This window comes from Phalacrocorax carbo, chromosome 5, assembly GCF_963921805.1.
Source record: "Phalacrocorax carbo chromosome 5, bPhaCar2.1, whole genome shotgun sequence".
Taxonomy (NCBI): domain Eukaryota; kingdom Metazoa; phylum Chordata; class Aves; order Suliformes; family Phalacrocoracidae; genus Phalacrocorax; species Phalacrocorax carbo.
In genome coordinates, this window is record NC_087517.1 from 69,944,363 (window position 1) to 69,963,588 (window position 19,226).

General features: G+C 64.3%; 4 protein-coding genes across 6 annotated transcripts; all 4 read left to right on the forward strand.

Annotated features, from left to right (window-relative positions):
- Positions 1–675: 675 nt before the first annotated feature.
- LOC135313548 (membrane-spanning 4-domains subfamily A member 15-like) lies at positions 676–4,327 on the forward strand. Its single transcript, XM_064452971.1, has 7 exons — positions 676–812; positions 977–1,147; positions 1,462–1,581; positions 1,846–1,902; positions 2,393–2,548; positions 3,782–3,901; positions 4,112–4,327. Exons 2-7 carry the CDS (start codon positions 980–982, stop codon positions 4,118–4,120), a joined length of 630 nt encoding a protein of 209 aa, XP_064309041.1. The 5' UTR covers positions 676–812; positions 977–979; the 3' UTR covers positions 4,121–4,327.
- Positions 4,328–4,579: 252 nt separating this feature from the next.
- Positions 4,580–9,176, forward strand: CCDC86 (coiled-coil domain containing 86). The gene is made up of 4 exons (XM_064452972.1): positions 4,580–4,813; positions 6,336–6,465; positions 7,954–8,028; positions 8,762–9,176. The coding sequence occupies exons 1-4, from the start codon at positions 4,626–4,628 to the stop codon at positions 8,879–8,881; spliced, it is 513 nt and encodes a 170-aa protein (XP_064309042.1). The 5' UTR covers positions 4,580–4,625; the 3' UTR covers positions 8,882–9,176.
- An 886-nt stretch (positions 9,177–10,062) lies between these two features.
- LOC135313550 (acyl-coenzyme A amino acid N-acyltransferase 1-like) lies at positions 10,063–12,592 on the forward strand. 2 transcript variants are annotated; one of them, XM_064452976.1, is made up of 4 exons: positions 10,063–10,165; positions 10,816–11,285; positions 11,433–11,635; positions 11,926–12,592. In XM_064452976.1, exons 2-4 carry the CDS (start codon positions 10,823–10,825, stop codon positions 12,511–12,513), a joined length of 1,254 nt encoding a protein of 417 aa, XP_064309046.1. In that variant the 5' UTR covers positions 10,063–10,165; positions 10,816–10,822; the 3' UTR covers positions 12,514–12,592. The 2 variants fall into 2 exon arrangements, with proteins under 2 accessions (XP_064309046.1, XP_064309047.1); XM_064452977.1 differs by lacking the exon at positions 10,063–10,165 and adding an exon at positions 10,252–10,468.
- A 1,500-nt stretch (positions 12,593–14,092) lies between these two features.
- On the forward strand, positions 14,093–19,107 carry ZP1 (zona pellucida glycoprotein 1). Of its 2 annotated transcripts, none has more exons than XM_064452973.1 (12): positions 14,093–14,402; positions 14,648–14,769; positions 14,846–16,406; positions 16,548–16,691; positions 16,821–17,005; positions 17,104–17,201; positions 17,460–17,587; positions 17,661–17,850; positions 17,927–18,077; positions 18,383–18,467; positions 18,572–18,686; positions 18,785–19,107. In XM_064452973.1, the coding sequence occupies exons 1-11, from the start codon at positions 14,162–14,164 to the stop codon at positions 18,676–18,678; spliced, it is 3,012 nt and encodes a 1,003-aa protein (XP_064309043.1). In that variant the 5' UTR covers positions 14,093–14,161; the 3' UTR covers positions 18,679–18,686; positions 18,785–19,107. The 2 variants fall into 2 exon arrangements, with proteins under 2 accessions (XP_064309043.1, XP_064309044.1); XM_064452974.1 differs by having other exon boundaries at positions 18,789–19,107.
- The last annotated feature ends 119 nt before the right edge of the window (positions 19,108–19,226 follow it).

Consider the following 19,226-nt stretch of genomic DNA (forward strand, 5'->3'; position numbering starts at 1 on the left):
CCCATCCCCTTTCCCTTTGGCTCCCGCCGGGTCCGTGCCGGAGCCGTCCGGCACCGCACGCCGTGCTGCCGCCCCCTCCCCGGGCTCGCTCCTGCGGGTGGGCTGTCCTCACTGAGGACAGACCCACAGGGTCGAGGCGCTCATGAAGGAAGGAGAAGCCCAAAGAAAATAAAAAGGCAATAAAGGAGCTTCCTTAGGACCTTTATAGACTAACGGGGTTTATAATGTTTGTGCCATGTCCTGTTTCACTCCTTTTTTTTTGTCCTATAAGGGAAACTGCCTGGCTGTCTCGCAGTGGTCCTAACGAGGGCAGCCAAACAAATCTCCGAGCACCTCGTTAGGACTCTGCCAGGGCTGGCACATGGCTGATTGCAGAGGTGATGTCCGAGCAAAGCATCCCCAACTGGGGGTGGAAAAGGCTCGCCCAAGATTGGGCAGGGGGATCTCCTCCTTGGAGCATCCCAAGGGACAAGCATCCCGATCCCTTCCCCAGGCTGCAGCGAAGCCCTTGGAGGGGGTGCCCCTCTCAGGCTGGCAAAGCCCCTCTCTCTTCTTCCTTCTCCCTCCACCTCATGCGCGCAGGCGGGTGCGCGTGGGGTTTTTGCCACCCTGTCTCCCCTCTGTTGGCAAAGCTGCCTCGTTGAGCAAGAGGGGCCTGACGAGATTTCCATGAACAAACTTCCTGCAGGGAGCAAAGGGCAGCGGGACCGTGTCCGTGCCCGACCACCACCTCCCGGGGAGGTTTGGACAGCAAACCGACTGCTAACGGCGACCGTGGGGAGGAGGAGGAGGGCAAGCCTGGGCTGAAGGAGGTACCTGGGTGGGGGCTGAGGTGTGGGACAACCTCATGAGAGGATGTCAGTGCTTCTTGTGTCACTGCTTACGTGGACATGTCCCACGTGCTGGTCCCTGGGCAGGGTGGGAGCTGGCCTGCTCCTTCAGCTTCCCCGGCTCGCCAGCCTCGCTCTGCCCACAGGCGATGGCAGCCACCACGGTGACCGACTCTGGGGGCGTGAGGATCATCACAGAGGTCATCCCGGCCACAGACCCCCGAGCAGCCCAGCTGGCCTCCAGCTCCAGGCCGTCCGCGCCCGCGTTGTCATTTCAAGCCAGAGGCTTCAGAAGGGCTCAGCCCAAGGCGCTGGGGGTGAGACTGCGGCGTCCCGGGGGGACGGGGCATCTCGGGGGCAAAGCAGGGACTAAGTGTCCCCAGGGACTGTTCTGCTTGAGGTTCGCCTTGGCTGGGGCAGAGGTGATGTTTGGGACCAGCTCCCTTTGCTGGCTCGTGCAAGCCCCTTCTCGGCACCGCAGGGCGCAGCCAGGACGCGGTGCGACAGCGGGATTGGGGTGGGACGCGGCTAACGGCAACGGTGACATCCATCCTTTGCCGGTGCTGGCAGACAGGCAGTGCTTTGGGCCAAGAGTGACCGGGGGGGACCCTTCTCTCCCGTCCTTCCCCAGACCATCCACATCTTCACTGGGATCATCCACATCTGCTTTGGGATCATCCTGATGGTGGCAGAGCACAGGACCCCTTCCCTCCCTGTGGCCAGCGGGGTCCTCTTCTGGCTCGGGTTCCTGGTAAGCAGGGACATGCGGGGCCTTCACCTCCTTGCTGTCTGACGAGGACAGGGGGATCTCGGTGGATCGGGGGCCAGATCCCCTCATCACCAGGGCCTCCTCTTATATCCACATCTGGCTGTCCCCTCTGGGGATGGAGGGTGTGTGCGTGCAGCCCTGAACGCCGATGCGCAGCCGGAGGGGTGCTGGGATGTGAGGAATGGGTGACAGGGAGGGGTGCCTTGCTGCTGACACCCTCCTTCCTCTGTTTTTTTTTTTGAGCAGCTCCTGATCTCAGGTTCTCTGCTTGTGGAAAGCGAAAAAAGAGATAACATCTTGCTGGTAAGGGGGTCTGCAGTGGCCAGGCTGGGAGGGACAAACTACCCCCCATTGCTTCTGCGACTTCTGCCCCTCCCAGCAGCTGGCAGGACCCCTCCGCAGCCTGGGTTCACCCTGCAGGGTCTACAGCGAGGCACCTAAGGCCTGTCTCACCCCTGGGAGGTGCCCAGCTCTCTCCCCGTCGGCCAGAGGGTGGGCAATCCTTCAGGCCTCAGGGTCTCCACAAGACACAAAAGGTGTCACGGAGGGCGGCTACACCTGGCTGGCTTCTCCAGGAGTATATTTGACCCGAGTTGAATAATGCAGCTTGGGGGTGCCCCTGCTCAGACAGCTCCAACAGAAAGCCCCGAGCAGCTTCTCCCTCGGCTCCGTGGCACCTCGCGGGGGTCTCTGGGTGGGTGGGCATCGCGCTGCCACCCGCACGGCTCCTGTGCTCTCGGTGGGAGCAGGAGAGACAGAGCTGCCAATGGCTGACACGAGGTCACCCACACAGGTGAAGACCTGCTGCGTCGTCAACGTCGGGGTCATCCTGAGCACGCTGGTGGCCACTCTTATCCACACAGTGGCCATCACTAACGACATCCCCAGCTGCAAGATCAACCTACCGTACCAGCTGAAAGCCGAGTGGTGCTTCAATGCTGAGAATAAGGTAGAGCCTCCCGGTCCTGCGCAGGACACGCAAACAGGGCGATTGCCATGCAGGGAGGGGGACGAGGGGCGCTGCCAGCGAGCGGGACCTGCAGGACCCACTTGCTGACTTCAGCAAGGTGTTTGACACCGTCTCCCATAACACCCTCACAGACAAGCTTAGGAAGTGTGGGTCAGAGGAGCGGGCCATGAGGTGGACTGAGGACTGGCTGAACAGCAGAGCTCAGAGGATCGTGACCAACGGGGCAGAGTCTGTAACCAGGGGTGTTCCCCCGGGGTCTGTGCTGGGTCCAGTCCTGTTCAATATATTCATCAATGGCCTGGACAAAGGGACAGAGCGTCCCCTCAGCCAGTTCGCTGATGATCCCGAGCGGGGAGGAGCGGCTGATGCACCAGAAGCTGTGCTGCCACCCAGCGAGCCCTGGGCAGGCTGGAGAGCTGGGCCCAGGGGAGCCTCAGGGGATTCAACAAGAGCCAGTGCCAGGTCCTGCCCCTGGGGAGGAACAACCCCCCGCACCAGCACGGGCTGGGGGGGACCTGCTGGAGAGCGGCTCTGGGGGTGCTGGGGGGCAGCAAGGTGACCCTGAGCCAGCACCGGGCCCTTGGGGCCAAGGGGGCCAGCAGTGCCCTGGGGTGCATGGAAAGGCGTGTGGCCAGCAGGGCGAGGGAGGTTCTCCTCCCCCTCTGCTCCGCCCCAGTGAGGCCACATCTGGGGTGCTGCGTCCAGGTCTGGGCCCCCCAGGTCAAGGACAGGGAACTGCTGGAGACAGTCCAGTGGAGAGCTACGAAGATGTTCAGGGGCTGGAGCATCTCCCTTGTGAGGAAAGGCTGAGAGACCTGGGCTTGTTCAGCCTGGAGAAGAGAAGGCTGAGGGGGGGTCTCATCAATGCTTAGAAATATCTGAAGGGCGGGTGTCAGGGGGATGGGGCCGGGCTCTTTTCAGTGGTGCCCAGCGCCAGGCCAAGGGGCAACGGGCACAAGCTGGAACACAGGAAGTTCCACCTGAACATGAGGACAAACCCCTTCCCTGTGCAGGTGCCAGAGCAGGGGCACAGGCTGCCCAGAGAGGCTGTGGGGTCCCTTCCCTGGAGACATTCACCCCCTGCCTGGACGCGGCCCTGTGCCCCTGCTCTGGGGGTCCCTGCTCACGCAGGGGTGGGACGGGGTGAGCTCCAGAGGGCCCTTTCAACCCCCGCCATTCCAGGATCCTGTGACCCTTCCATTCTCCTTGCAGATGCTGAGCAATGGGCTGGATTCTATCTTCGTCATTTTCTGCCTCCTGGAGTTCTGTGTCGCAGTGGCGGCCCTGGCCTTTGGCTACCATGCTGTCAAGCTGCACAGCTACACGCGCATGGTGAGGGGGGGGCCAAAGCCGGGGTCATCCCAGCACCCTGTTGCAGCCCAAAACCTGGGGAGAGTTGGGATGCCAGCCCCCGTGTTTTGGTGGGAGTGGGGCATCATTGTCCCCCCTCTTTCCTCCGAGGGGCCTCCCCAGGCCGGTGGCCTGTGGGGGTCCCTCTGCATGACCCCAAAAGTGGGATTTCTACCCTTTCTCCTCTCCCAGGTGCTGTAGCCATGGCCAAGCCCACAGCCATACCCTGTTAAGAACCACTGCATGCCCCAGCCCCGCTGCAGTCGAGGTGCCGGAGCCACCGGGCGAAGCCTCCTTGGTGCCTGACAGTGGAGCTGGCCGGAGCCCGCGACCCCTCTGTGCCCCGGTCCCGGGATGGAGGCCGCTCCCCTCTGTGGGTTTGGCCCCCAATAAAGGTCTCTCGCCCCAGCCCAGGCCACGCGTCTCTCCGGGACTCGCTCAGGGGGCAAGGGGGGAGGCCTCACCGGGCCCTCGCACCGGGTAGCCGCCATGACGGTATGATGGGCACCTGTAAGAGTCTGCCCGGCACAAACATGGCGGCCTCCACCCGGCGCCGTCGGGGAGGCGGGAAGTACTACCCGACACTAAAATGGCGGCCGGGGAGCTCGGCGGCGCCATTGTTCCGCTCTGAGCATGCGCGAAGTTGCTGCGCGGCATCTTTGCGACGTCATCGCACGGCGCCGTAGGGGAAGGGGACGCGTGGAGAATGGAGGGGGAGTGCGGGGAGGCCCCGGCCCAGGCCCAGGCCCAGGCCCAGGCCCCGGCCCCGGCTCCGGCCCAGGCCCAGGCCCGGCGGCGTCGGAAAGCCGCCAAGAAGCGGAAGGAAGCAGCGGCGGCCATCCCGCGGGGCAGGCCCAAGTCGGGGCGGGTGTGGAAGGATCCCGGCAAGAAGAGGTGGGCGCGGGGTGGGGGGGAAGGTCAGGCCTCTGGGGCGTCCCCAAGGTCGGGGGGTGCTTTGGGGGAGGCTCTGGGAGGGACAGAGCCGTTCTGGGAGTGGGCTGGTCCGGGGAGGTCGTAGGTTTGTAGGGGGGCTCCGGAGGTACCCACAGGCTTCGGGGAGGACACGGAGAGTACGAGGCTGTTTTGGGGGAGTCCTGAGCTGGGAGGAATCAGAGAATCATTAAGGTTGGAAAAGACCTCTGGGATCTTTAAGTCCAGTCGCCAACCCAAAACCCCCAGGACTCCTAAACCAGGGCCCCAAGTGTCGCGTCTGCAGGTTTTTTGAACAGCCCCAGGGACGGTGACTCCCCCACCTCTCTGGGCAGCCTGTGCCAGGGCCTGACCACTCTTCCAGTAAATAAATTTTTCCCTAATATCCGATCTAAATTTCCCCTGATGTAGCTTGAGGCCACTTCCTCTTGTCCTACTGCTTGTGGCTTGGGAGAAGAGGCCAAACCCCCCTCTCCAGCCCCTCTCAGGCAGCTGCAGAGAGCGAGAAGGGCTCCCCTCAGCCTCCTCTTCTCCAGGCTAAACCCCCCCAGCTCCCCCAGCCGCCCCCCAGCACACTTGTGCTCCAGACCCTGCCCCAACCCTGCTGCCCTTCTCTGGACACGCTCCAGCCCCTCAAGGCCCTTCTTGTCCCGAGGGGCCCAAACCTGAGCACTCGAGGTGGGGCCTCCCCAGGGCCGAGCACAGGGGCCCCATCCCTGCCCGGCTCCTGCTGGCCACACCAGGGCTGACACAAGCCCGGGGGCTGGTGGCCTCCTTGGCCACCCGGGCACTGCTGGCTCATGCCCAGCCGGCTGTCAGCCAGCACCCCCAGGGCCTTCTCCGCCGGGCCCTTCCCAGCCCCTCGGCCCCAGGCCTGCAGCGCTGCCTGGGGTTGGTGTGACCCAAGGGCAGGACCCCGCACTTGGCCTTGTTAAACCTCACACAATTGGCCTCAGCCCATCGATCCAGCCTGTCCAGGTCCCTCTGCAGAGCCTTCCTGCTCTCCAGCAGATCAACGCTCCCACCCAATTTGGTGTCATCTGCAAACTTACTGAGGGTGCCCTCAATCCCCTTGTCCAGATGATTGATAAAGACATTAAACAAGACTGGCCCCAGCACTGAGCCCTGGGGGACACCAGTTGTGACCAGCCACTAATGGGATTTAGCTCCATTCACCACAGATCTCTGGGCCCGGCCATCCAGCCAGGTTTTTGCCCAGTGAAGAGCACACCTATCTAAGTCACGAGCTGCCAGCTTCTCTTGGAGAATGCTGTGGGAGACAGTGTTAAAAGGTAGGTTTGGAGGGGATGTCCGAGGGCTGAGGCTGCTGTGGGAGGCTCTGAGCAGGGGGAGTTTCACAGAGTTCTGGCCCAAGCAGTTCATGGAGAGGGCCCAGAGGGGCCAAGGCTGCGTAGCATTTCTGTGAGCCATGGGATGCTCAGCTCTGCAGCCTCCGGCTGCTGACTCGGCCCATCTGCCTGCTCAGGTTCTCACACATGATCCAGGACAAGGCCCTTCGCACCTCCTGGGCGCGGAAGATGAAGGAGCGGCAGGAGAAGAAGCTTGTCCAGGACCTCGCACGGCAGCTGCAGGAGAGGAAGCAGAGGGAGCGAGAGGTAACGGTGCTCGGGAGTGGGCCTTGTGCCCAGGACCCCGCAGGCAGCATCTCCCAGCCCCTCTGTGCCTGATGCCTCCATGAGGCAGGTTTACCAGGCAGCTGGTGGCTCTGCTGTCCCAGCCCGCGGCTGGAGCTACCTGTTCCCTTTGCTAGGGTGAGCTCAGGGCTGCGTTGCAGAGTCAAGGAATCATAGAATCAATATCCTGAGTGTGAAGAGACCCGCAAGGGTCATCAAGTCCAGCTCCTGTCCCTGCACAGGACACCCCAAATTCACACCGTGTCTCTGAGGGCCTTGGCCAAGTGCTTCTGGAACATCGCCAGGCTGGTGCCGTGATGCCTCCCTGGGGAGCCTGTGCCAGGGCTCCACCACCCCCTGGGGGAAGGACCTTCTCCTAATGCCCAGCCTAACCCTCCCCTGGCACATCTCCCTGCCATTCCCTCGGGGCCTGGCGTTGGTCACCAGAGAGCAGAGACCAGCCCTGCCCCTCCTCCTGCCCTCGGGAGGGAGCTGCAGAGCGCCATGAGGCTGCCCTCGGCCTCCTCTGCTCCAGCTGAACAAACCCAGGGACTCCAGCCGCTCCTCGTACGGTTTCCCCTCTAAACCCTTCCCCAGCTCCGTGGCCTCCTCGGGACACTCTCCAGTAGCTTTATACCCTCAGTGTCCTGCGGCGCCCAACGCTGCCCACAGCACTCGGGGTGAGGCCGCTCCAGCGCGGGGCAGAGCGGGACAATCCCCCCCCTCGCCCGGCTGCGATGCAGGGCTCGGTGCCCCCCAGGGCACGGCTGGCCCTCGGGGCTGCCAGGGCACGCTGGGGGCTCGTGTTCAGCCTGCCATTGACCAGAGCCCCCGGGTCCCTGCAGAGCTGCTCCCCAGCCCCTCGTTCCCCGGTCTGTCTGTGCAGCCAGGGCTGCCCTGCCCCAGGGGCAAAATCTGGCACTTGCCCGTGTTCAGCTTCACAGGGTTGGTGATTGCCCAGCTCTCCAGCCTGTCCAGGTCCCCCTGCAGGGCCTCTCTGCCCTTGGGAGTGTGAAGCTGCGATCAGAGACTTTCCACTTCCCTCATATGTAACCCTGCATCTCTGCTCGCATCCTGGGCTTCGGGGCTGTGGCGTTATCGTGGCAGAGCCCTGCAGGGTGCCTGCCTCACAGTGAGCACAAACCCCACCGGTTGCCCCTCTCGTGGGCAGGCAGAGTGGTAAATTCCCTGTCATCCTGCCAAATCCAGGCTGCAACAGTCACATGCTGCAAGTCACTGACTCGGAATAAACTGGCTCCGTCAGTTCAAGCCTCTTGGAGGGGGTAGAAGAGTGCTGCTGGCTTGGCTTCGCACAGCAGATTTCATGCTTGGGCAGGTGTCGCTCGTGCTGCTGTAGCCGTGCAGCTCCCTGACCGGCGTGTGCATCAACCGCGGGTCGATCCTCGTTGGGGTTTAAGCCCGGAGGGGAGGGAGGGACCTGCAGGGAATGTTTTGGTGTTGTTCCTGCAGGAGAAAAAGCGGCGGCGGGCGGAGAACATAAAGCGGCGCCTGGAGAATGAACGGAAGGCGGAGATTGTCCAAGTGGTGAGTCGCGGCCCTGCTCCTGGCTGGGGGCACCACGGTGGCCTGGCAGAGCCGGTGCCCTCCAGACCCCGGGTGCTGGGCTCCAGTTTGCTCCAGTTCCTTTCCATGGCTCCTCCTTTAAAGGGTGCTGTGGGCAGCACTGGGAAGATTGGGAAAATCCAACTAAACCCAGCTTTACCAGGAGGGTGTCTCTGCCGAGCAGACAGCCGGTGTCCTGCAGGGCGGCTGCGGGGACAGCTTCTCTTTCAAGCCTGAGAAAACCGGGGAGGGTGTCACCCTGGGGGTCGCTGGCACGCAGGCTGATAGAGCGAGGGAAAATCAGCATTGACAGGGATCCAAGTGCATTTTCATGTGAGGAAGTTGGGGCTTTTCTGTCTGGAAGAGACCCAGGAGCTTGGGTTGGGCGTGGTGAAGACCTGCACAGCCAGTGGTGGTGAGGATGGGGTTATTGCCTGTCCTCTCCGACACAAGAGCTGGGGCAACTTGGAGGTTGTTCCCAGGGAGGAGTTTTAGGATAAATCAGATCAGGAGCTGGGTGGCTTCATGTACAGACTTTGACCGTTGCTGCGTCCGCTGCTTTGGCAGCAGGAGGAAGAAGATCCCACCCCGCAGCTTGGTGCAGAGGGGCCTGGCTCCAGCTGTGCTGCTGGGACCCCTGCTGTTCCCATCCCCCCTGGCTCCCCCCAGTGCGGTCACGGTGCCTGAAAAGCTCCGTCTTCCCCTCCTCCCCCAGATCCGGAACCCGCTGAAGCTCAAGCGGGCGAAGAAGAAGCAGCTGCGGCGGGTGGAGAAGCGGGACACGCTGGCCCTGCTCCAGAAGGCACCCGTGCAGCGCAAAGCAGCCACGGATTGAGATGGGAGATGGGGCGCCGCGATGCTTGGCCCGGGCAGCCGGGGTTTCTGTGGGTCCTGCTCTTCTCCAGGGGCGATTCCTCGGCTTGGCGGGCAGGAGTCGCTACCCGGGCTCTCAGTGTTGGACAGACAGCAGAACGGAGCTGGGGTTACACAGTGCCGTGACCCACAGGAGCCAACTGCGGGATCCCCCCTGCCCTGTGAATTTGGGGTGTTCCTGACGGCCGGCGGGTGGAAGGAGAACTGCTTCACCTGCCCAAATCTGCTTTTTCTTTATAAAAATGAATAGGAACTGACCCAGACTGGCCTCCAACAGCTTGGGGTGGGGCTGGTGGCTCCAGCTTGGGGCCTTCCCTCAGCCTTCCTGTGATTGCACAGCGCCGTGGCCCCTTACCCCCCGAGCTCCCCTTCCTCAAAGAGGGGTCTTGCCCCCCTGGGAACGAGCCCTGGAACCTGTCATGAAGAGAGGGGGCACATCTCTGCTGGGCTGCGAAGATGGGAGGGGAGCGCACGGTGCAGCACGGCTTCCTGTCACCCTTGTCTGGGGGTGCTGGGGGGCACCAGCGCTGCAGGGTGGGTTTGGTGGGTGGAGGAAGGGGCTTGGGGGGTGGGAAACCCACACGGATCTTTTCACCTTTCTGGCTTTCCTTGTTCTGTGAAAGCCCCATTTCTGCACTCGTGTGAGGGCTGTGTCTTCAGCCTGCTGTCAGCCAGACCAGCGGGGTGGGGGGCCAAGGGTGGGCAAACATGAGGCTGCAGGGAGGATAAGCCCTTGCTTGCGGTGGGGGGACCCTGGCATGGGGGGGCATGGTGGTGTCTGAGCCCAGGAGCTTCATCTTGGGGTGGCAGCTGCTGGGAGGGATGAGCTGCAGCCCCAGGATGAGCAGTGGCCATGGGGGGAGCTGGCCCTGTGCCCCCCGAGGCAGAGCAAAGCATGGGGGTGGGTTAATCACTGGCTGGGAGCATCACGGGCTTGGGGGACCCCAACAGAGGGGGCAGAGCTCCCCGTTGCCCCCACGGAGTAGGAATTGGGGGGGGATTCCTACGGATGCGCTGGGCAGCCCCTGTTGAGGGGTGCCGCAGGCAAGAGGTGAGGGGCCTGGCAGGAGCTATGGGGCGCAGCGGAGCCATGGGGCAGCTGCCAGCCTGGCCCAGGTCATAGAGCAGGAGGGCTTTGCCCTCGCTGCTTCCTGGGTTAATGATCACTCAGGCAGCACAGGCAGAGCCCTGCCTCTCCCATCCACTCCCTCCCCAGAGCTGCCAGCCCAGCCTTTGCCCCGGCCAGGTAAGAGGGGGCTCGGAGCCCATCCCCGTGGCTTCAGAGCTTGCAGGCGCCCGGGGCTTCGGGGTGGGGGGGGCTGCTTTCCTGGCAGGGCGTACGTGGGCGAACTTGGCGTCTCTTCCCAGGGCTGGGCTGGGGCCAGCACCTCGCTGGGTTCCCTGCGTGCTGCCACGGCCTACCTGGCCACTCTGCCACGCGGAGGGGAAATGGGGTCTGCAACGGAATGGGGGGACCCTGTAGCCCCTGACCCCCTACTCTGGTCCAGCCCTGGGGTGAAGAGGAGGAGGACAGGGAGAGGGCGTGTTGGTGGGTGCTGGGGATGCCAGGACTGGGGGACAGAAGAAAAAGGGGTGTCTCTGCGGGTGTCCCTGCTGCTGGGTGGGTTTTGGGGAGGGGAGCTTGGGGTCAGAGGGCGGGAGGTGTTGGGGGGGGGGGTGCGGGGGCTGCATGTCATCAGGGGTGGAGGGACAGGGACCAGGGAAGGAGGGGCTGCAAACCCCATCATGTGATCGCCAGGTCCAGTGGCCCCCCCTCCTCCCTCAGGATCCCTGGGGACAGTCCCCTGCTGCCAGCCCTCGGTGGGCCACCAAGCAGCCCCTTCCCCGCGTGGAGTGACCGTGAAGCCTGAGTGGGTTGCTTATCTCCATCCCCAGGTGCACCATGGTGGAGGTGACGGTGACACCACGGTCCTCGCTGGCTGACCGGCCGGTGCAGGTGCAGGTGCGGGGGCTGTCCCCCTCCCAGCTGGTCACCCTGCGGGCATTGCTGACAGACGAGCATGGCGAGTGCTTCCAGGCGCGCGCCTTCTTCCGCGCCGACGGGGCGGGCGAGGTGGACCCCGGGCGCCATGCCGCCCTGGGCGGCAGCTACAGAGGCGTCTGGCCCATGGGGCTCTTCTGGTTCATGCAGCCCGACACCCTCTTCCGACGGCTGGTCAAGCGGGATGTGGCTGGCAGCCCCTTCCTTGTCCGTCTGGAGGTCTTCGATGGTGCCCACCTGGTCCCCAAACCCCAGGACCAGCCGCTGGCCTCCTGCGAGGCCGAGCGGTGGTACATGGGTCCCGGTGTGCAGCGGGTGCCCATCCGCGAGGGCAGGGTCCGCGGGGCCCTCTTCTTGCCACCTGGTGAGCAGTGGGGTATGGGTGACCCCGGGATGCCTGGCCTCAGCGCCCCTGGGGACACCCCAGGGCCAGGCAGGACCCCCAGGGCATGGGATGGCACCGGTGGCTCCTCTGCCCCCTGACAGTGATGGTTTCTCTGGCTGCCTGCAGGACCAGGACCCTTCCCGGGGGTGATTGACCTGTTTGGGGGTGCAGGTGGCCTCATCGAGTTTCGTGCAGGGCTGCTGGCCAGCCGGGGCTTTGCGGTGCTGGCACTGGCCTTCTTTGCCTACGACGACCTGCCCCGCACCCTGTCCCAGCTTGACCTGGAGTATTTCGAGGAGGCGGCCGAGCTGCTCCTCCAGCACCCCAAGGTGAGCCCTGAGGCACAGCAGGTGGCCCCTGTGAGCAGGGACATCCTGGTGACTGGTGACATCCCAGTGAGCAGGGATGTCCTGGTGACTAGGGATGTCCCAGTGAGCGGGATGTCCTGGTGATCTAGGGATGTCCTGGCAAGCAGGGGTGTCCTGGTGACATCCCAGTGAGCAGGAGGTCCTGGTGACCAGGGATGTCCCGGTGAGCGGGTTGTCCTCATGTCTGGGGACATTCTGGTGACAGCCCACTGAGCGGTGCTGCCAGCTGGCTCCATTTCCCCCTGCTGCAGGTGCGAGGCCCCGGCCTGGGTGTTGTTGGCGTCTCCAAAGGAGCAGAGGTGGCCCTGGCCATGGCCACCTTCCTCCCACAGGTGGTGGCCACGGTGTGGATCAACGGCACGGCCTACCTCCATGGCAATCCGCTGGTCTACAAGGACCTGCGCATCCCCCCCATCCCCTACTTCACCGAACGTGTGATCTTGGCCGAGATGGGGGCCTTGGACAACTCGTCCATCTTCGCTGACCCCCGGGACCCCGCGTACAGTGCCTCGGCCATCCCGGTCGAGAAAGTCCGAGGGAAGGTCCTCTTCGTGGTGGGGGAGGCCGACCGCAGCTTCAACAGCAAGCTCTTTGCCGAGCTGGCCATGGCACGGATGCCACCGGAGAGCGGCCGCCTCCTCTCCTACCCTGGGGCCGGGCACTTGATCGAGCCCCCCGGCTCGCCCCTCTGCGGCATCTCGAGCATCCGGGGTACCCCCCGCCCGGTGGTGTGGGGGGGTGAAGCCCAAGCCCACGCCAAGGCCCAGGAACACTCATGGCAGGAGATCATCCAGTTCTTGGAGCTCCACCTGGGCTCCACCGCCACCATGAAGCTGTGATGGCTGCGAGGAGGTGGGGGGAAAGGGGCTGGGACTGCTCCGGGGGTCGTCACCCCACTCAATAAAGCACATCCATCCATCCATGCTGCCTGGTCCTGCCTGCACTCATGCGACGGGGGCACCGGGTGCCAGCAACGGCACGCGGGAGGGCCCCTATCTGTGTATAGATACATATATATGTACAGCCACGGCTCAGGAGAGTGTTGCTGTAGCTGATACTGCTCTTTAATGAGGTGGTTAAGGTCTTAGGGAGGGCTACGGCCAAATCCCTGGCTCCACGCACCCTTTCACCGTGAGCCTGGGTTTGGTGCCACGAGCCGGTGGGAGCTGGCGCAGTCCCCCCTGCCTGCACCGAGCTGGGGGTGGGTGTTCCCCTGGGAATGCCAAGGACAGCAGCTCCCACCAGGCAGGAGGGTTTTAAACCTCCAAAACACTGAGGCTGGCGCCTGGGCTGGGCTGGAGGATGGCAAACGGGCGTCTGGGCATGTTCATACCTGGCACGTGCCGGGGCAGGGTGCAGGAGCCGGCCGTGACCGTCACACCGGGGAGCTGGGTCGGGGTGTCTCCGTTTAGTCTGCAATAAAGATAAGACCTAGAAGGGAAACGTCTGGAGAGGGAGACAGAGGGAACCCACAAAGCGCTGTGCTCAGCAGCTACCCGATGGGCCCAAGGTCCTTCCTCCCTGTCCCGGGGTGCTGGTAATATTTGCCTCTGCCTTTTCGTTTCATACCTGCCCATTCCTTGACCGCAGCGGCTCCCCGTTCACCTTCCTGCAGGGACCTTGGGGTACCAGCATCCCAGGGCTTGGGGTCCCCATGGCACAGCTGCCTGGTACCCGGCACAGCTGGCGGGACCACGACCACCCTTCTTCTAGGGTGAGGGCAGCACCCAGCCAGGCACAAGAGTGGGGTGCCAGGGAGCACCCCAGAGCTGAGGAAGGTGATGGCTGGGCTGAGGGGTGGTCTGGGGACCCCTGGCCCCACGCCATGACTAGGGCAGCAGTCTCGATTCTCCATTTCCAGGAATATTTTCTCTTGACTCTGCGCTGCTGTGGGACAAAGTGCTTTTTGGAGGACTTTTGGTTCCCCTGTGGCACTGCCAGCAGGGCAGAGCTAGGGCGTGCAGCCGCTTGGGGGGAGAGGGGGATTTGGGGACAACTGCCCTATTCCCCAAACCCCAGATCTCACCGGGGCCGTGCCACTGTGCGCTCCCGGTTCCTCCGCAGGATCCCGCTCCCACAGCTGCCCTGGCAGCGGGGTGTCCATCAGGAGCCAGATGCCACCGCTGTCCTCACCGGCTTGTGGCGAACCCCAAGGCTGTGTGGCAAGGGGGGGAGGTGGGCACATATTAGCCCCCTCCTCCTGCCTGGGTGGCTTGGTCCAGCTGGGCATCCCGGCCAGCGCCGTCTCCACTCCTCCTTCACAGGGACAGTCTCTCCTGCTGCTGGACAGGCTGTTTCTTTGAAGAGCTTTTGGTTCCTCCCCAGTCACCCTGGCACGGCTGTGGGAGGTGACCGCAGGGCTGGGGGCAGCGAGGTCGCTGGTGGCAGGGGAGCGAGGAGCCCTGGGCAGAGCTCATTCCCCCCGCCACGGGGCAGGAGGCACCGTCCTGGCATGGCCCCACCGGTCATCTGATCCCGCCCCTTCCCATGTCCCAGCCGGCCGGCTATAAATCCGTGACCCCAGTGCCCAGCCACGGAGAGCCCTGTGCTCCGGCCTCGCTCACCGCCATGGGACGGAGCTGCTCCTTCCTCCTGCTGCTGCTCCTCCTGCCCCCGGGGCCAGGAGCCGCCTTCTCGCTTCTCCAGTACCGTTATGATTGCGGGGACTACAGCATGCAGCTGCTGGTGTACCCCACCCACGGCCGCACCGTCCGCTTCAAAGTTGTGGGTGAGTGACACCCCCCCCGGCTCTCCTTGGGGTGGCATGTGCCGGATCGCCCTGGGGTTACCCCAAAACCTGAGTGCCCCAGGGTGCTGCTGCCCTGGTGGGATGACCCCAATGGCTTGAATGAGCTTTTGGTGCGGGGCCAAGATGCCGGGGAGGGTTTCTGTGCACCTGCCTCCCTGGGGAGCACCACGGTACCTGCTTGTGCCACCTCATTTCCCCCCGCCATGCCCACGGTGTCACCGCAGATGAGTTCGGCACCCGTTTTGACGTGGCCAACTGCTCCATCTGCCTCCACTGGCTCAGCGCCGGGGCAGACGGCGCTGTCGTCTTCTCCGCCGGCTACGAGGGTTGCCACGTCCTGGTGAAGGTGAGGCTCCTGTCCCACCTGTTGTTCCCTCAGCACCAGTGGGCTGGGGGTGACTGTCCCTCCCACCCTGCCGCAGGAGGATCGCTATGTCCTGAGGGTGCAGCTGGAGGAGATGCTGCTCAGCGGGGTTCTGGCTGCTTCCTATGAAGTCAACATGACCTGCCCACAGACAGGGGACTACGAGATCCTCACGGACAGCAACATGCGCACTGAGCACCGGGCCGGCCGGGGCAACAGTGTCCACCAGACCCATACTGACATCCTTGTCCCCCTGTCCCAGCCTGGCCTCCTGCACCATGTGTCCCAGTCCACCCTCACCCGCCCAGGACCCCAGGTCCCTTCCCAAGCCCACTCGGAACAGGTTCACCCCGTGGCTCAGACCCAGCCCATCCTGGTGCATCCCGGGCTGCAGCCCCAACCCCAGCCCAGCCTGGTTCGCCCAGGGCTTCAGCCCCAGCCAGGCATGAATCACCCCATCAGTCAACCCCAGCGGGACTTAATACGCCCAGGCGTGCAACCCCCAGCCCAGCCTGGGCTGCTGCACCCCGGAGCTCAAACCCAGACGGGGCTTCTCCGTCCAGGGCTTCAGACCCAAAACCAGCCTGGGCTTGTGCACCCCGGGGCTCAAACCCAACCAGGTCGTCTTCGCCCGGGGCTTCAGACCCAAAACCAGCCTGGGCTTGTGCACCCCGGAGCTCAAACCCAACCAGGTCATCTTCGTCCAGGGCTTCAGACCCAAAACCAGCCTGGGCTTGTGCACCCCGGGGCTCAAACCCAACCAGGTCATCTTCGTCCAGGGCTTCAGACCCAAAACCAGCCTGGGCTTGTGCACCCCGGAGCTCAAACCCAACCAGGTCATCTTCGTCCAGGGCTTCAGACCCAAAACCAGCCTGGGCTTGTGCACCCCGGGGCTCAAACCCAACCAGGTCATCTTCGTCCAGGGCTTCAGACCCAAAACCAGCCTGGGCTTGTGCACCCCGGGGCTCAAACCCAACCAGGGCTTCTTCGTCCAGGGCTTGTGCCCCAAAACCAGCCTGGGCTTGTGCACCCCAGAGCTCAAACCCAACCAGGTCATCTTCGTCCAGGGCTTCAGACCCAAAACCAGCCTGGGCTTGTGCACCCCGGGGCTCAAACCCAACCAGGTCATCTTCGCCCAGGGCTTCAGACCCAAAACCAGCCTGGGCTGGCGCTCCCTGGCGTCCAGTCTGGCTTAATGCACGCTAGTGCTCAGGCTCAAGGAGGCTTTGTACGCCCAGGATCTCAGCCCCAAAGCCAGCCGGGCTTAGTTCGCCCCGGCCTTCAGACCCACTCCCAGGCTAGTCTCCTCCGCCCTGGGCTCCAGAGCCAAGCTGGGCTGCCTCACCCCGGCTCCCAGTCCCAGGCAGGCCTGGTGCGCCCGGCTCTCCAGAGCCAAGCCAGGCAGGTACATCCAGGCCATCCCCGACCAGGTCTAGTGCCCCCGGGATTTCAGTCCCGACCAGGTTTGGTACGCCCTGGACTTCAGGCTCAGCCCCAGCCAGGTCTGGTGCGCCCGGGATTGCAGCCCCAAGCCCAGCCTGGCTTGCTGCACCCCGGGCTTCAATCCCAGGCCAGTCTGCTGCAATCCACGGCTCTCTTCTACCCCTCCGCAGGGGCAGGTAAAGCAACGTGGTGGGATGGAGGGATGCAGCCGGGGCTGGGTGCTCCCTGTCCCCGGAGCAGCAGGTCACAGCCATGAGGGGCTGCTCGGGAGGGCAGAGGGATGCTCAGGGCAGTGTCCCCCCATTCTGCCGCCCCAGGCACCCAGCTGACGCGGGAGCAGTGCCAAGTGGTGGTGGGGAAGATGCCCTGCATGGCACCGCAGGGCCGGGAAGCATGCCTGCAGGCGGGCTGCTGCTACGATGACATGGACCGCGTCGTGCCCTGCTATTATGGGAACACGGGTAGGATGCTGGCCGGGGTCCCTGGGGAACCCCATCGCTGAGCGCCTTGGCCAACACCTGCCGGGGTGGAGAATGGGGGCTGCAGAGCCCCGTCGCTCAGGGTGATGGAGCCGTTCCCTCGTGCCGCAGCCACCGTGCAGTGCCTGCTGGACGGGCACTTTGTCCTGGTGGTGCCGCGGGGCCTCACCACCCAGCCCTACAACCTGGACAGCGTGCGCCTCGCCAGCACCCAGGCCGGCTGCGAGCCCGTCAGGGTGACGGAGACCTTCGTCATGTTCCGCTTCCCCGTCACACAGTGCGGCACCACAGTCCAAGTAGGGATGTGACCCCCTCTACCCCGCCTCCCTGAGACCCCCGCCAGATGCTCAGACTGTGGGTGGGGACCCTGACCCCATGTGCGTGTCTGATCCAGGTGATCGAGGACCGACTGATCTATGAGAACCAGCTGATCTCTACCATCGATGTCCAGGGGGCCCCCCGCGGCTCCATCACACGGGACAGCACCTACATGTAAGGGGAGGGTGGGTGAAACCAGGCAGAGAGTCGGGACCCCTCCTCGCAAAACCCATCTGGCTCCCCCTCTGCCTGCAGCACCCCCAAGACCAGTTCCCCTGCTCCTTGCTCCTGCCAGTGCTCGGTGCTGGGACCGGGGACCCCTGCAGCAGGCACCACAGCAGTGCCCACCCCTCCTTGGGCTGGGGGAGCTGATGCCATGGCGGGGGGGCTGGAGGGGACTGGGGGCATCCAGGTCCGCTCTGCTCCTCGCAGCCTTCAGGCTCGTTGCATCTACAATGCCAGCGACCTCCTGCCGCTCCGCATGGAGGTGGCCGTGCCCCCCACGGCCGCCCCCCTGGCCATGCCCGGACCACTGGGGCTCCAGCTCCGCATCGCCACCGGTGAGCAGCCCATCTGCCGGCCCCCCCGCTGCCCCCCACCCTCATCCCACTCAGCCTCTCACCCTTCCCACAGACGAGAGCTACACCTCCTACCACCCCGACGGCGACTACCCCTTGGTGAGGGTGCTCCGTGATCCCATCTACGTGGAGGTTCGCCTCCTGCAGAAGACGGACCCCAACCTGGTGCTGGTCCTGCACCACTGCTGGGCGTCCCCCAGCACTGACGCCGCGGCTGAGCCCCAGTGGCCCATCCTGGTGGACGGGTGAGCAGGAACGGGGATAGGAGGATGAAAGGGGGGGCTCACCTCCACCAACCGAGGGTCCCTCTCGCACGCCCAGGTGCCCCTTCACAGGGGACAACTACAGGACTCAGCTCGTGCCGGTGGGACCGGCCTCGCCGCAGCTGCCCTTCCCAAGCCACTACCAGCGCTTCGCCGTCTCCACCTTCACCTTCGTGGAGCCCCCTTCCATGGCAGTGCTGGAGGGAGAGGTGAGGGGGGGCAGGCGTGCCCTGCAGCAGCACCCCGGGGGGCTGGTCATGGACTTCAGAGGTGTCTGGTGCTCCCCGAGCCCCCCCAGTGTTGGCAAGACCCGGTCCCAACACTCCCAAACCCACCCCAGCAGCTTTCCTGAGCAAACCCCCCGGGCTGCCGGTGCAGTGCTGCTCTGCTCCCCGGCCGTGGTCCCACAGCGGGGAGTCCACGCTGCTTGGAGAAGGTGGGGGCTCCTTGGGGTGCCTTCTCCAGGGGCCCCAGCACCGTCAGCCACCGACACTGGCCCACCCGTGGTTTCCAGGTGTACATTTCATGCAGCGCTTCCGTGTGCCACCTCGCCCAGCCCGAGCCCTGCCGGCCCTCCTGCCAGCTGGGAGTGCCCTCACGTAAGTCGGGGTGCTGCGGGGTGCTGTCAGCTCCTCGGCAGCTGGGCGCGGGGGGACCCTCCACCTGCCCCGGCTTTCCACACCAACCCCCTGCCCCTCCCCAGGAGCGCGGCGGTCTCTGGGGTACAAGAGGACAGCCGAAGCCATGACCACAGCCACCTCCCAAGGACGTATCATCTTCCCAAAGGTCCCCAAGCTGCGGCGAGGCTGAGCCTGGAGGTGCTGGACAAGTACCCTCTGCTCCCTAAACTGCACCTTCATCCCAGCTCTGACTAACTCTCCTTCTCCTCTTCCTCCTGCACAGGTCCTGCCTCCAGCCAGATGCCGCCCGACAGCTCCAGGCAAGCGGGATAAATAAACCAGTGCAAAGCAGGGCTCAGGCTGGAGGCTGTGCTCGTGGTTTGTCCCTGGGGGACGGGAGGAAAGAGGAAGGGCCCTTGTCCCCATCCCGGAGCCGGCAGCACCCACAGCTCCCTCCTCAGCGCCGCTGGCTGGGGGCTGTGACCCCCGTCCCCGTCCCACCCCACGCTTCTGCCTGCACTGTCGGAGCCTCCTCGCCTCGGTGATACATCCCGGCCCTTCACAGGAGCCCTCCGTATTCCCGGGACGACACTGGCACACACCGCTACGGTGAATAGTTCTTTATTTCCTTAATGAAACTAGATAACTGCTTACAAAACCTGCACAGTCCTCCCCTCCCTCCCTCCACACATCCCTGCCACGATCCCGGCCACAAACACCCACCAGCACCAGGGCTGG

Coding starts and splice junctions, on each gene's coding strand:
- LOC135313548 (XM_064452971.1), top strand. CDS start 980: ATGGCAGCCACCACGGTGACCGACTCTGGGGGCGTGAGGATCATCACA. Junction 1,582..1,845: donor TCTTCTGGCTCGGGTTCCTG/GTAAGCAGGGAC, acceptor TTTTTTGAGCAG/CTCCTGATCTCAGGTTCTCT. Junction 1,903..2,392: donor AAAGAGATAACATCTTGCTG/GTAAGGGGGTCT, acceptor TCACCCACACAG/GTGAAGACCTGCTGCGTCGT.
- CCDC86 (XM_064452972.1), top strand. CDS start 4,626: ATGGAGGGGGAGTGCGGGGAGGCCCCGGCCCAGGCCCAGGCCCAGGCC. Junction 6,466..7,953: donor GGAAGCAGAGGGAGCGAGAG/GTAACGGTGCTC, acceptor TTGTTCCTGCAG/GAGAAAAAGCGGCGGCGGGC. Junction 8,029..8,761: donor AGGCGGAGATTGTCCAAGTG/GTGAGTCGCGGC, acceptor CTCCTCCCCCAG/ATCCGGAACCCGCTGAAGCT.
- LOC135313550 (XM_064452976.1), top strand. CDS start 10,823: ATGGTGGAGGTGACGGTGACACCACGGTCCTCGCTGGCTGACCGGCCG. Junction 11,286..11,432: donor GGCCCTCTTCTTGCCACCTG/GTGAGCAGTGGG, acceptor GGCTGCCTGCAG/GACCAGGACCCTTCCCGGGG. Junction 11,636..11,925: donor TGCTCCTCCAGCACCCCAAG/GTGAGCCCTGAG, acceptor CCCCTGCTGCAG/GTGCGAGGCCCCGGCCTGGG.
- ZP1 (XM_064452973.1), top strand. CDS start 14,162: ATGTCCCAGCCGGCCGGCTATAAATCCGTGACCCCAGTGCCCAGCCAC. Junction 14,403..14,647: donor CGTCCGCTTCAAAGTTGTGG/GTGAGTGACACC, acceptor GTGTCACCGCAG/ATGAGTTCGGCACCCGTTTT. Junction 17,202..17,459: donor ACACGGGACAGCACCTACAT/GTAAGGGGAGGG, acceptor TGCTCCTCGCAG/CCTTCAGGCTCGTTGCATCT.